Below are 15,733 nucleotides of genomic sequence, written 5' to 3' on the forward strand. Positions count from 1 at the left end.
CCCATTTGTCTGGAATTTGGTCCTAAGATTGAACTCTGGGACCTTGTTCTCAGATATGGCTAACTGTCAAATCATTAAACCACAGAAAGCTGACTGTATTTCTATTATGGCCCTTCTATTTTTTTTTCCCCCTCATCTGGTTTTTTAGTCTCAATTTCCTTTGGGTTAATTTTTAAAAGATTTTGCAAATGTTGGTTTAAAAGAATGCTACTCCCCCTCCCCTTCTTTTTACCTCAGCTGGGAGAAAAGCTGATTTTCTACTTTTCAAGTGTTTGCAGAATATAATGATCATTTTTGCCTGGGCTATCTAGGAGATTAATTTCAATTTGGCTACTGAAGACTCGTGGCTTAATCATTCTCCAAGTTTTTCTGTTTTTACCTTTATCTGACAATTCTGGGAGGTTGAGGGGAATTCTGGTGTTTTCCTCCTACCATTTCCTGAAGTAATTTCACTTTTTAAAAAACTAGATTCCTTGCACAAAGGAAGAAAAAAAGTTATCTACTTGCTTCCAGTTTAATTGCAGCACATTGAAAACATGGACTACCGTGTTGGCTACCAACCCAAGTTAAAGTAAAACTTCTAAACGGACCAAGGTCTAAAGTTCGCACCTTCTTGTGAGGTCTGTTCTGGCTCCACTGAAGGAGCCCCATTATCCACAGCTCTACCAGTCATGTCCACTTCCTTTTGAGTCTCACGAAGGAGGAAAAGAAGTTCAAGCAAGGGAAAATGGGTTCAAATGAAAGTCGGATACCCAAAAGAGTTTTCCAGTTACTGTGTTGCTGGGGCGAAACAAGTGGGGAAAAGGGAACCAGCTGAGAGTGGCCCCGGGAGGTTGCTCCATTCCGACCCTGTCATCTTTGGCAGAGAAAGACAGGACAGCCTGCCTCTTAGACACCCAGGGACATGTGAGAGCCTACTGTGTGCCAGGTGCGGGGGGGTGGGGGGTACAAAGAAAACTATGGGATGCTTGTGTTCCAGGTGCTTGATAGGAGCAAGACAGTCCCCGCCCAGAAGTCACTGCAGTCCATTCTCTAGGTGGCATCAGGTGGGGGCTGAGCAAGGTGTCCGTGCAGTGGCCAACACCTCCTGCTGCACACGGATAACATCTGAGCCTCCGTCTCTCCCTCTCAAACAGGACAGGGCGGACTCGGGTTCTCCTAGCCGTCGGAGGACGGTGATGGAATACCGGGGAGAAGGAGGCGGGGAGGAATCGCTTCCCTCCGGTCCTCTACTCTAGGCCGGCCCTGCAGCCGAACACAGACACGCCCTCTCCGAAGGGCAGACCCGCCTCGAGGAGGGCGGATCCGGCCGGGGCCGGCCGCCGGGCCCTCATCCGACCCCCGCGAGCGCGGCCCAGCGCGGCGCCCGCTCCTCACGTGTCCCTCCCGGCCCCGGACCGCCTCACGTTCTGCTTCCGCCCGACCCTTCCGACTTCCGGTAAAGAATCCCCGTCCCGCACCTCCGCGCCCACCCGGCAGCGCCACGCGGCGCCTATGTGGACCCGACCCCCGATGCGCTCGGCAGCCGCAGCTCCCCGGGGCCCCACGGCGGCCATCGAGCCCCGCCGCCTCGCCGCCGCCAGGTGGCCCGGGCGGCGCTCGCTCCCGCGGCCGGCGCGGCGGGGCGGGCGGGGCGGCGGCGGCGGCGCGGCTCCAGGCCCGTATCCCTCCGCCGCCCCTCCCCCGCCTGGCCCCGGCCCCCCTCCCTCCGGGCAGCGCTCGCCTCCCTCCGCCTCAGACTGTTTTGGTAGCAACGGCAACGGCGGCGGCGCGGCCCGGCCCGGCTCCCGGCGGCTCCTCGGTTTCGGCGGGCCTCCCCGCCCCTTCGTCGTCGTCCTCCTCCCCTTCGCCGGCCCGGGCGCCCCCCCGGCCGCGCCAGCTCGCGCCTCCCCGCTCGGCGCCCGCGCGTCCCCGCCGCGCTCCGGCGTCTCCTCGGCGCGCCCGGCTCGCGGCTGTCCCCGCCCGGCGTGCGGGCCGGTGTATGGGCCCCTCACCATGTCGCTGAAGCCCCAGCAGCAGCAGCAGCAGCAGCAGCCGCCCGCGGCCGCCAATGCCCGCAAGCCCGGCGGCGGCGGCCTGCTCACGTCGCCCGCCGCCGCGCCGCCGCCGTCCTCGTCCTCAGTGTCGTCGTCCTCGGCCGTGGCTGCCTCCTCCTCCTCCTCCTCCTCGGCGGCGGCGGCGGCGGCGGCGGCGGGCGCGGGCGGCGGGCGGCCCGGCCTGGGCAGGTGGGTGTCGCGCCCCAGCCCCCTCGGCTCCGGGCCGGCCTGGGCCTCGCGTCCCCTCCCCCCGGCCGCAGCGCCGTCCCCGCCCCGTGACCGGCCGGCCGGGGGGGCGGGGAGGGTGGGCGGGGGGCCGCAGTGGGGGTGGGGCTCCCGTCCGGAGGCGGGGGAGGGGGCGCCCCGGTCCCTCCGGGGACGTCAGGCGGTGTCCAGCGTCCTGCCACATCCCCATCCCCTCCCCGGAGCGGTCAAGATGGAAGGTCCGGGCCGCCTCCCGCTCTGGGGGCCAGTGCTGGGGCGGGGGTCACGGGTGTCGGCGGTTGTCAGCCCCCTTGCCCCCTTCTTGAGCCTCCCCCCCGCCGTGAGGGATGCCTGGGCAGCGCCCCCGCCGCTGTGGGGATGGTAACGTGCAGGGGGCTTGAGGTTTGGGTGCCGTCTCCCGAAACTTGCCGAGTCCCCCAGTGGGGTATAACGGGGTGGGGGTGGGGGTCCGGGCGGCGTCCCCCTGCTCTTGGAGGGGCGGCCGCAGGGCTCCCCTGGACTCAGCAGGGTCTGTGCAGTGCCCTCGCCCACCCCGCGCCCCGCCCGGGGCAGCTCGAAGGGCCGGGTCGATGGGGGCGCAGTAGCCCCGCCCCCCCCGCCCCCAGTGAACCCCGCGGCGGCGGCGGGGGCTCGGCCGTCTCCCGCAGCGGCCCCTCCGAGCGCGGGGCGCGGGGCCCGGCCCCCTCCCGGCGCCGCTTCCCCCGCAGGCCTCCCGGCGCGCGGGCCGAGCCGCAGTGCTGTGCCGAGGCCGCCGCCGAGGGGCGCCTTTGCGGAGCGGTGGGCAGGGCCGGGCCGGCGCGCGTGCGGAGCCCGGCCGGGCAGGGCACGTGGGGCGGGCGGCGGGCAGCCGGCGCGTTGCGCATTTTCCTCCAACCCCCGCCCCGGTGTTTGGAATTTGGAGCGGAGAGGGATTGCAGCAGGGGACGTGGAGGGGCTCCCGGGGGCAGAAATGCGGCTGTTTCCTTGCGTCGTCTCCCCCTTCCCCCCCGTGAGCCAGGCTTGTGGTCGAGACGGGGGGCTCCGTGCTGTCTCAGCTAGCCGGGTGCCCCTGGAGGGGGTGTGTGTGCGGGGAGGCCGGGTAGGGGGGTGGTTGTCGGTTCGCGTGTCACGAACAGGGAAAATGCTTAGTGTTCAGCCGGGGCAGCAATGTCAATAGACTCCATTCCATTGTGGCCAGTGTCCTTAACTTGGGGAGTGCCGCCAGCGCTCTCCAAGGGCACGCGGGTCCATCTCCCCGTGCCCCGCGCCCCTCCGCGCTGCGGGCGCCGCGTGCCTCCCTCGGGCCTAGGTGGGGTTTGCAGGGCCGCTGCGGGGGGCTTCTTAATAGACGTCGTGGGCTTTAGAAGGTGGGAGAAGGGGAGTTTTTCATGCACGGAGTTTTCTTTCTGAAAACAGGTTTTCAGCAATCCGTTTCCAAAGAATTTTCATTTTTGGTAGGAGAAGTTACCCATCAAGATGAATCAGAGCTGCTTTTTAAGGAATTCTGCCTTCAGTGCGAGGAGGGGGACCATTGGTTTTTTGACTTCTACCCTACCCCCTACTCCTAGGTCCCCCTTGTCGGAAGCACCCACAGACGACTACCTAGTCAGACCAGTTCAGATGAAGTGCCTGGTTTCCCAGCTCTTTCCACCTAGGATTCTGTAACTCCAGTTTCCCTTTTTTCAGTGGCATCCATAGTGAAAAATGGAAAAATTGTAAATATAATTTTTATACAAAAAGATGCACTGTTTTTTCCTTCTTAGGTATCAGAAATCTGGCAGATTCGTTCAACTTGTTCAAATAATTAAAAATTAACATTAAGCCTTTTAAGTTGCATCCACTCTCCTTAGGCTTAAAAATTATAAAGAATCTGTTCCAGAATGGTTTGGGTGATCAAAAGTATTTGGAATATTTTAGTACCGCAGGTCTTTTTCTGTTTGTTCCTTGAGGCATCACAAACACTTAGGGTTAACTTAGATTCCTTCTCCCTTTATTTTACTTGAGGCATAAAGTGTGGCACTTATTCTTTTTGATAAATATGTGGGGTTTTTTTAGTGTATTGGATTTATATAATGTGAAGTTTTGTTCTTGTACATATCTTTAGTTGATATACTTGCAGAATTCCTTTCAGTTTTGAATCACTGTAACTAGATTCTTTGTAAGCCATGGCAATTTCTAGAGTCTCACTTATGTGTGTGTGTGTTGACAGTTAAAATAAGTTTCTGGGACTACGGGAGAAGAAAAAGTGCAGCATTGGGTTTGACATATTTAGAGATAGCGAAATATTCTTGAAAGTCTAGAAATTCACGTCTGCTTTAAATAATGTTTCATCATATTTGACTTTTTTTTGGTGAATAGTGGATTTTCATGTCTTTCAAAAATTTATTCTGTCTTGTCATAATACGTTTTAGAAGGTGGTTGTTTTCTCTTAGAACAATGTAACCACAATATGAAAGTTTGAACATAATTTTACCTTAATCCAATTCTTATTTTTGCCTTTATTCATTTTTGTGTAGGTTTAGTGATTGTGTATGTTATTTTGCATTCAGTCTTTTTCTCCTTAATGTTGTATTATAAATTTGTTTAGGTTTCTGCTTAACCGTTCTCTATCGTTGAGACTTGGGTTTCCACGTTTTTGTTATTATAGACAGTGGTGCAGTAAACAGCTTTATATTCCTAGCTTTTTGCCTCAGTCTAATAATTTCCTTAGAGAAAGTTCCCAGGAGTGGTTTTACTGGGCCAAAGAGCTTCAGGACGTTTATGGCTCTTGCTTGCTGCGCCATCTTCCTCTTAGAAGACTTGTATTCATTTCCAGTGCCAAGAAGGTGTCTCTTCTATAGAATGATTTCTTTGTCATTTGTCAAACACTGGGGAGGATTTTCAAGGGAAAAGTTGCATTTACTGTCAAGTGCATACATTATTAAGTGCTTTTGTTATTTACTTGATTATATTTGAGTTTGAATTTGGTTTCTCTGAGGATGTAATGAAATAATATATGTGAAGATGCTTTGAAAAAAACTGTTAATACTAATGAGGATACATGGTTTATCTATTGTGCTATTTCTTTTTTTTTCTTTTTTAAAGATCGGCACCTGAGCTAACAACTGTTCCCAATCTTTTTTTTTCCTCCTTCTTTTTCTCCCCAAAGCCCCCCAGTACATAGTTGTGTTTTCTAGTTGTGAGTGCCTCTGGTTGTGCTATGTGGGATGCCGCCTCAGCATGGCTTGGTGAGCGGTGCCATGTCCATGCCCAGGATCCCAACTGGTGAAACCCAGGGTCGAGGAAGTGGAGCGCGTGAACTTAACCACTCGGCCATGGGGCTGGCCCCTGTGCTGATATTTCTGAGTAGAGGGATGAAAACCTGTGCAACTTGTTTGAAAGCTTTTTGATGGTTGGGGTATTTTTTATTAGCTGCTAGCCTATCACCAAATTATCTCTGGTCAATTTATGTAGTTTCATGGTACTACTGGAAATTATCATTGGTTAATCTCTATCTCTTTCCCTTCCACATTCCCTTTCCTGTTTTAAAAAAAATGGATTTACAATCCTGCGAATCCTATTCACAGTCCTAAATAATATAACATTAGAATTTCTTTGGATACAGGATTAGGTGTGAATAAAACCTTTTTATTTGAGTAGTTTTCAGCTTAGTACTTGTACTGCAGCTTTCTCTTAAGGCATTGCAACTTAGAAATTATACTGCAATTTAGTGTAATTGTTCATCATGCTTCCATGTAAGTATCAGTGAGATAGTCATCCCTTTGAATATCTTCTAGGAGAGCCTAAAAACATCTGTGTTCATTCAACACATAAATTCTTTGAAAATCTCTGTACAAGGCAGGTGTAGGTGCTTGGGATATATCAATGAATAAAACAGACATAGCTGCCCTCCTGGTGTTTATATCCTAATGTGATCAACCAGAAAATAAGCAAGAGACATTAAATTAGCAAACTGTCTATGATATTCCATGAGAGCTATGGGATTAGGGGAGAGCAGGTTTAGGGTATAATTGGGAGTGTGGGAGAAGGGAGTGGGTTGCGATTTTAAATGGGTTAGGGAGGCCTCATTGGGCATGTAACATTTGAGCAGAGTTTTGACGGTGAGGTAGTTAGCTATTTGCTTTTTATCTAGATTAGTCAGTCATATGGCCCTCTCTGTAATTTATAAGATTTAAACTGCGTCATGTATCCTTTGTTAATTCATTGTTTTGTGTGAGTATTAATAATAACCAAATCTGAAGATGGGACCAAAAAAGTTAATTGACATGTCATTTGAGGTAAACTGTAGGTGGTTGTTAAAAAGATGTCTTTCTATTGGGCTTATTTATTTTACCTAATCAGTTTGATTTTCATCCCAAATACCTAGAGAAAATATACTTTTTAAGATTGATCAAAAACCTACATCAAATTGCTTATCTTTGTCAGAGAAAAAAGTAAGCCTGTAGTTGCTTAAGGATTTTGCTTTCTGAAAAGTCAAAACTTTCATGGTATCAGTCATTGTGTTTCTTTTTTGGTTAAATGTAAACTTCTATTTTCTGTTTCTCTAGTTAGACTGTTATAATTTTACACAGGGGATGTTAACTCATATCATAGCTATTTAATAGCCATATGTTTCGCCTTAAAAGAGGATCTGATTTTTTTTGACCTAAATATCTACAGCTGTGTCACAACTTACTTTCACCATAGCAAAGTGTGTTTTTATGCCTTGAAAAGAATTTTAAGGTTTTAGAAGATTTTTCCCCTTGGAATTGTAATTTCCTTTTTGGCTAAATAGTAATAGTATTTTGATATTGTATAAAGAATTGAGCTTGAACAAAACCCTATTTTTGTAGCTATTTCAAATGATTGTGACAACTTCAATAGAGATTTAAATAGAGTTTGTTAACAGGCCTGTCTGCTACTGTGTCTTTTTAAGTGAAAGTACTTTTCTTATTTTGAAGCATATCTGGGTCATCTATACTGTTACCATACCAGGATTTTAAGAGGCTGATACAGTGTCTTTTTAGCAATAGTGTTACTAAAATAAAGAATGCTCTTTTCTCTTGAGGTCTTTTTGCCTCTTTAGATGTTAGACTTCAAAAATAGGAATGTTTTTATGAGAAAATTTACTCATCAGTGAATATGAAGCTGGTATCAAGCCTTTGAAAGGTTGTAGCATCTAAATCTATAATTTGTAACATAGACACTTTTGAACTTATAACCTTCACTAGCAGTACTAATGGTTGGAAATAGGTTGAGCTATATCTTAATGTTTTTTGAAATCCTTAAACTGTATTTTTCCTAATCAAAAAGAATTTCTTCTGCTTTTGAAGATGAATGTTCTGCATAGAACAGTATTATTCTCCATTAAGGTGCTTGCCAAACAAAGCAGATTTGCAATTTTGTAGGCAGTTGTGTCATAAACCACTTTTCCTGTTGTTTAAAACACCGATTAATTGAAGAGATTTTATGTCATACACACGTACACATACATATACATAATTTAGTGCTTTGGGGCATACAGATAGGCATAGAATGTGGTCCCTGATCTTAAGCTGCTTATGGTATAATAGAGATAAGAGCTGTACTTGAACCATTGTCTAGGGCACATTTATTCTTGAAATTAATAAATTGAGAAACGATCTTCGTATAAGTACTGACTGATTTATATTTGAAAGTTCTCTTGCAATTTGAAAAACAGTAAGTTTTAAATAGTCATTGTAGAAAAGTAAGAGTGCATAGAATTAAAAAACAAAACAATTAAAAAGCCCAAACCCCTTTAAAATTAAAATCATCCACAGTCTTGCCTTTGAGATAACCACTGTTAGAAATTTGGTATATATCTTTTCAGACTGAACATGTACATATATGTGTTAAACAAAATGGAATCGTGGTACATATTGTTTCGGATTCAACAATATGTGTCATTTTTTAAAACATGTTTTTCCTAAAATTAGAATTTTAGAGCATGAAGAAATAACACAAAATCTTATCTTAAAATAGAAGGGAAAAAACCCCTAAGCTTTGAGAGGTTAGGGGACTTGCCCAAAGCAACATATTTGTAGAATTTTATTATATCCCTCCCTTTGAATAAACACAGACATAGACATAAACAAGATCATACTGTGTATTTTAAAGAATACACAACCGCAGACAGTCCTTGCCCTTCAGGATATCTTTTTGTAACCTTGAGTTTGGCTTGCTAAAATAGGAGGTCTTAGTTCCTTATTTAAAAAAAAAATGTAATTTTGTACATATGTGTGTGAAATCTTCTACTTAAATATGAAGTCCTTGGTTTTATTATTATTATTATTATTATTTTTTATTAATGTTATGATAGATTACAACCTTGTGAGATTTCACTTGTACGTTTTTGTTAGTCATGTTGTGGGTACACCACTTCCCCCTTTGTGCCCTCCCCCCACCCCCCCTTTTCCCTGGTAACCACCGATCAGATCTCCTTGTCAATATACTAACTTCCACCTATGAGTGGAGTCATATAGAGTTCGTCTTTCTCTGACTGGCTTATTTCGCTTAACATAATACCCTCGAGGTCCATCCACGTTGCTGGTTTTATTATTTTTAATGGTTTAGTATTGTTTTGGATCTGAGTTGTTATGAAAATTTGCCACAACTATTAACTTTATGTTTTATTTGCTGAAAATTATTTGCAGTTGTATTCATGTGAAAATTTGAAATTCCTTTTAATTTAAAAGAAAATTGTGTATATTTCTTATACTTTAAGGCTTGAAATTGAGTCAAGTGGCTATAAAATATCAATTTCATGCCGTGATTAATAGCTAACTGCATTTTGGGAACTGGATAAAATGACGTTCTGTGATGGAGTCTTTGTAAATCCCATCAGTTTATGGTATGAGGCTTGTCTGCGATATCATTATAAATGACTGTGGCTTATTTTTATTAAGTGTATCAGAACTTTAGAATGTTGTCCTCTTGAAAGTATTATCTTGAGAGGTTTTAGCTAACAGTGTTGTCATTGGTCAAATTTTTTTTTAAATAGATTTTTTTATTTTTCCTTTTTCTCCCCAAAGCCACCCAGTACATAGTTGTGTGTATATATTTTTTTAGTTGTGGGTCCTTCTTGTTGTGTTATGTGGGATGCCGCGTCGGCATAGCCTGATGAACGGTGCCATATCCGCGCTGGGATCCAAACCGGCGAAGCCCTGGGCTGCCGAAGCGGAGTGCGCGAACTTAACCACTCGGCCACGGGGCTGGCCCCATCAATGGTCAAATATATGTGATTGCCACTTTATGTTCATATTGCTTTTTATAAATCAAATATTAAAAAATGTTCTTGGCAGTAATCTTTGTAAACAGTCAAGATTAATCTTGATTATAGTTTTAGTTTTAAAAAAAGCTAGTTTTGAACTAAATTGTGTATTTTTCTTTTGGGGCTCAAACATTTTTTGTGGACCGTATTAACTATCTTCATTCCTACACACTTGAAAATTAGGTAGAGAAGAGACTTAAGGTCTTTACACCGAAGTTTGTGCAGATTACAGAAAGGGGAACTCTTCAGGGCCTCTTTCAGAGTTGATTTGCTTTTAATTATATATGATTCTACATAGCTTGTTTTTTTGTTGTTGTTTTTTGAGGAAGATTAGCCCTGAGCTAACATCCGTCGCCAGTCCTCTTCTTTTTGCTGAGGAAGAGTGGCCCTAAACTAACATCTGTGCCTATCTTCCTCTATTTTATATGTGGGAGGCCTGCCACAGCATGGCTTGATAAGTGATGTGTAGGTCCGTGCCTGGGATCTGAACTGGTGAGTCCTGGCCTGCCAAAGCAGGGTGTGCCAAGCCAACCACTACACCACTGGACTGGCCCCTCTAGCTTGCTCTTTTGATGTATGGATTGTCAGCAAATAGAAAGGTAAAACTTTTACAGGCAAACATCTTGACAGCAGTGAGAAATAATAGCATGATAGAAAGGTAAGAGATGGGAGAATTTGGGGCTGGCCCCATGGCTGAGTGGTTAAGTTCATGTGCTCTGCTTCGGCAGCCCAGGGTTTTGCTGGTTCAGATCTTGGGTGCGGACATGGCACTGCTCATCAAGCCATGCTGAGGCGGCATGCCACGTGCCACAACTAGAAGGACCCACAACTAAAAATACACAACTATGTACCTGGGGACTTTGGGGAGAAAAAGGAAAAATAAAATCTTAAAAAAAAAAAAAAGATGGGAGAATTATAAAAAACAGACAAAAGAGCTCAAAAAGTATACCATCCTAGGAGAGTGTGTTTTTTGTTTGTTTTTTGGTGAGGAAGATTGGCCTTGAGCTAACATCTGTGCCAATCTTCCTCTCTCTCTCTTCTATATATGTACTATATATTATATGTTTACGTATATGTAGGATGCTGCCACAGCATGGCTTGATGAGCACTGTGTAGGTCTGCACCTGGGATCCGAACCTGGAAACCCCGGGCCGCCAAAGGGGAGCATGCATACTTAACCACTACACCACCAGGCCAGTCCCTACCATCCTAGGAGTTTTAACTGTATGTTTATAGCTCTTTGCCTTAGTAGACTCCAGAGGCATTACTGTTTTATAGCATGATGTAGTTAATTGATGTGTTCATAATTGTGCCTCATAAGACAAGGTTAAATTGTTTTTCATTATCTTTCAAAGAAGTATTTTTCAAACTGTAGGTCATGACCCCTTAGTAGATTGTAAAATCACTTCAGTGGGTCATGACAAGCGTTTTCAGAAAGGTGAAAAAGAACAGAAGATATTAGAGTGCATTGCATTGTTAAGGGTGAGAGTTGTTTAAAGTTTCAGTTAACTTTAACAGTTTGAGTTAATGTATATATACTGTGTTGCACCATAACCTGGTTTTTCATTGGCATCGTCAGTCACTGATTTAGAGGCACTGAGATGTGGTAGTAAAAGGATTGAGGAAGGGCAGCTGGCCCCGGGCCGAGTGGTTGAGTTCACCCGCTCCGCTGCAGGCGGCCCAGTGTTTCGTTGGTTTGGGTCCTGGGCGCGGACATGGCACCGCTCATCAAACCATGCTGGGGCGGCGTCCCACATACCACAACTAGAAGGACCCACAACAAAGAATATACAACTATGTACTGGGGGGTTTTGGGGAGAAAAAGGAAAAATAAAATATTTAAAAAAAAAAAAAAAAGGATTGAGGAAGGGTTTTGCAGTTATGTCTAGGCTAGAGTTGCCAGTTTTAGTAAATAAAAATACAGGGTGCCCAGTTAAATTTGAATTTCTGATAAACAATGACTAATTTTTTTAGTATAAAATGTCCCAAATTGCATAGGACAAAATTATTTGTTATTTATCTGAAATGCAAATGTAACTGGGCATCCTTTATTTTATCTGGTAACCCCAGTCTAGGCTAGAATCAGGTTTCACCCCTTGGTAACTAATAGTCAAGTTCTGTGAGGGCAGGACCTTAATTTTGTTCACTGCTGTATCTCAATTTCCTGTGACAGTGCCTGGCACTTAGTAAGTGGCGAGGTGTTTGAATGAATGAATGGGCAAGTCACTCGCTCACTCTCAGGCTCAGTTTCTATGTCTGTTAAGGAGGGAAAAGAATACCTTCCTTAAAAAGTGAGGTACTAAATTCTTTTGCGTTATATTCTTGGCACATAGCAAACCTTCAGTATTTTAGAATCATACAAATTGGGAGTTGGAAGTGGCTCTGGTGGACTTTTAGTTCTCATTCTCTTTACAGGTGAGGAAACTAAGACCATGGAGATTATATGCCCAAGTTCTCCCATCATTGGCTGCATAACTGACTGTAGATTCTTGTCCCCTTTTCTTTCTAATGTGACATATTTCTTAAGACTTGTTTTCAAAATTAGATGTTTATTCAGTAATAAAGATGCACCTATCTAGAAAAAATTCACTTTCTGAGTGTTCCAATTAGCAAAGGCTCTATTCTACTTTGCTATTTTTTGTTTTCTGTCACATACATTTCAAGTGGAAGAGTGTCTCTAGTCCTTTTAACTTAGGAACTTGAATCCAAAATGAAGTTCCTCTGTAGTGTTCCTACCAGGCATTCCTTTCCTTACCTCTGTGACTATCCTGTTCTGATCCTTAACCTAGATGGCAGATAGTTTCACCTTATATGCCAATTCTGATTGATTGGAATGTTATGTAGAGGATTCTGACATTCCATCTGGCTTTAGAGAAGGGGTGTGGATAGAGATAGGGGTGGGGTGCGTCTTTCTGTTAAGGGCACTAGAGGGTATTTGCTAACTGTACCTTAGCTCCCCTCCTGATTGGTCTCTCCAGGTCCAGATACTTCCTGCTCTTTTCGTTGCCACAAGAATCTCCACAAAACGTCTTTCTTTGTGTCCCCTTTCCGTTGAGAAACTTTTAGTGGCTCTCGTTAACTACCCCAATCAGATCTAGACTGTTCAGCCTGATAGTCAAGTCTCTTCACACATTGCGCACACTGTATTTATTCTCCAGTATAAATCAAATTCTGCCAGTCTAGTTGTCTCATCCTCTTAAATATGTCTTTAAAGTCTTAGCCCAGAACCTCTCTTGCACAGTGTCTCACCGTTTACCCCAGAAAAATGTGATTCCTCCCTCTTCTGTGCTCCTGTAGCTTTTGGTGGGTCCCATTCCTGTGGCATTCAGTGCACAGTGCCTTGTATTTGAGTGCAGCAGCTCCTCTACTTACAGACTGTGTCCATAGGATGAACTCTGAGATAGGAACAAAGCTACACCCTGGAACAAAGGTGGGTTAACCCTGCCAGCTGATGGCCATTGTTGGTGTTTATGGTCATTTCATAGTCAACTGTTTCTGTCATTGTAAAATTCTCTATATGTTTACTGTGTTTGAGCTTAGTTTATTGTTGTTAAAGCTGTCATTTTCTTTTTTCTTCTTTTACTGAGTAAGATTCACCCTGAGCTAACATCTGTGCCAGTCTTCCTCTGTTCTGTGTGTGGGTCGCTGCCACAGCATGGCTGCTGACAAGTGGTGTAGGTCTGTGCCTGGGAACTGAACCTGGGCTGCTGAAGTGGAATGTGCGAACTTAAGCACTAGGCCATGGGGCTGGCCCCAAAGCTGTCATTTTCAACAAGTGCTGCAGCAGTGAGTATTGACAGCGCCAGTCACAAGAAAGCATTTGATTATAGTAGAAATGAGAAATTGAAAAAACGTTATAAGTAGTAGGAAAATGATGGCTTGGGACAGGACAAATTATTCTGAAGGACAGAGAGCAAAAAGTATATATATATATATATATATATATTTTTTTTTTTTTTTTGAGGAAGATTAGCCCTGAGCTAACATCTGCTGCCAACCCTCCTCTTTTTGCTGAGGAAGACTGGCCCTGAGCTAACATCTGTGCCCATCTTCCTCTACTTTCTATGTGGGACGCCTACCACAGCCAAGTGGTGCCATGTCTGCACCTGGGATCTGAACCAGAGAACCCTGGGCTGCTGAAGTGGAATGTGCACACTTAACCACTGCACCACCGGGCCAGCCCCAAAAAGTACATCTTATTTTTTGAAGAAGAATATTGGCCCTTAGCTAAGATCTGTTGCCGTTTTTTTTTTTCTGCCCAAAGCCCCAGTACATAGTTGTATATCCTAGTTGTGGGTCCTTCTAGTTCTTCTATGTGAGATGCCACCTCAGCGTGGCTTGATGAGAGGTGTGTAGCTCCCCGCCCAGGATCTGAACTGGTGAACCGCGGGCCACCGAAGCAGGGCACGTGAACTTAACCACTCGGCAACAGGACTGGCCCCCAAAACTACAATTTTTATTTTGTCAATAATAACCAGCAAAAGATAAAGAGAATTAATGGATGAAATGGAAAAACTTGGAAGTTTGCAGCTAACAATGTTAATTTGTTGACTTGGGAGAACACTAAAGTAAGGTGCTGCTGTTGAAACTTTTGTCAAGATGTACAAACGGCCCTGCAGTTTCACAGTCCTGTGAACAGAGGGTCTAAGACGTTCCCAGTGACACTGCGGAAGATGACTACGAGAAGGTTGTCTTTTGCGAAAAGGTGCCCAGCAGGATGTTCGTGTGTTGGGTCTGTAAACAGAGCTTCAGAGCCGCCTCCTGTCCATTTTGGACTTAGGAACACATGGATATACCGAAGAGACTTTGTAAAAATTTCATTGCTCAGAGCACTGTGATTTAGCTTAAATTGCTAGACAGTTATTCCTTATTGTGGTAGATTGTATTTTAGTTAGATGTAGTGAGATATAATTTACATAAAGTTCACCCTTTTAGTGTACAGTTCTGGAGTTTTGAAAAACATGTAGTTGTTTAGCCACCACCGCAGTCATAGTGTCACCCATCAAGCTTCCTTGTGCCTCTTTTCTGTCAGTCCCCGTCCTCCAACCCTGGCAATCCTGTCATTATAGTTTTGTCTTTTCTGAATGTCATATACATGGAGTCATACAGTATGCAGCTGTTGGTTAGTGGCTTCCCTCATGTAGCGTGATGCTTTGAGATTCATTTGTGTTACTGCATGTAGCAGTAGTTTTCCCTCTTTATTGCTGCGTAGTGTTCCATCGCATGCCTGTACCACAGTTCAAGTGATGGACATTTAAGTTGTTTTCAGTTTTTGGCTCTTATGAACAAAGCTGTTATGAATATTTATGTATAGGTTTTGTGTGGTTGTAATGGTTTCATTTCTCTTGGTTAAATACATAAAAATGGGATTGCTGAGTTGTATGGCAAGTGTTTGTTTAATTTTAAAAGTAATTGCCAACCTGTTTGCTAAAGTGTCTGTACTGTTTTATATTCCCGTCAGCAATGTATGAGATTTCTAACTGCTCCAGTTCTTGGCAACACTTGCTATGTTAGTCTTTTTTTTTTTTTAATTGAGGTATAATTGATTTGCAACATGGTACGTTGGTCTTTAATTTTAGCCGTTCTAGTGGCTGTGTAGTGGTGTTTGGTTGTGGTTCGTATTTGCGTTTCCTTCATGCCTCATGATGTTGACCATCTTTTCGTATGCTTATTTGCCATTTGTATATCAACTTTGGTAACAAGAAACTTTGGGATCTGACTTGTTTAGAAGTAAATAAGTTAATTTAAACCGTATTTGTATTACTTCTAGATTTAGAGCATCATGAGGACAGGGACAAGTGCCTTGTACAATTTTGTAAACTTAGTAAGTAGTAAATTATTTATTGACTATATAAGTGTTGGTTTCATTATTAAGCAGATGATTTCACCCTGTCAAGGAAAAGCTGTTGTCTCAGAAGGACTATGGTATTTATTTTATGGGCATACCATAGTTAAACTTTATTTTGAGTACCTCCTGTTGGCTTGGCTCTGGGGAGACAGGAGTGAACAAGGCAGATGAAGTCTCTCCCTTCCTGGAGCTTACATGCTGGTGGGGGAGACAGGCAGAAAGATCAGACCACCCCTGCGGCCTCCTGATAGGCTTGAGTTGCTAATGCTTGCTTCTGTCTTATAAAATATTGGAAGGAAATCTTTTAGATGAGAGGGAAAAAAATTTATTGCTTTCATCAAAAGGTAGGCCATCTTATGAGTAGTCTAATATGTT

General features: G+C 44.6%; 1 protein-coding gene across 38 annotated transcripts in view; it reads left to right on the plus strand.

The window, feature by feature from the left end:
- The first annotated feature begins 1,050 nt into the window (after positions 1-1,050).
- The window catches only part of ATXN2 (ataxin 2), a 118,824-nt gene continuing 104,141 nt past the window's right edge, over positions 1,051-15,733 (plus strand). For 10 of the 38 annotated variants that reach the window (XM_070220138.1, XM_070220146.1, XM_070220142.1 and 7 more), the window contains exon 1: positions 1,694-2,225. In XM_070220138.1, coding sequence (XP_070076239.1) covers positions 1,996-2,225 — 230 coding nt within the window. In that variant the 5' untranslated portion in view covers positions 1,694-1,995. Of the gene's footprint in view, positions 1,439-1,666; positions 2,226-2,348; positions 2,480-15,733 lie in introns of those variants that run through there. The other 28 variants (XM_070220137.1, XM_070220143.1, XM_070220140.1 and 25 more) reach the window with 10 other exon arrangements.

Source organism: Equus caballus, chromosome 8, assembly GCF_041296265.1.
Source record: "Equus caballus isolate H_3958 breed thoroughbred chromosome 8, TB-T2T, whole genome shotgun sequence".
NCBI lineage: Eukaryota > Metazoa > Chordata > Mammalia > Perissodactyla > Equidae > Equus > Equus caballus.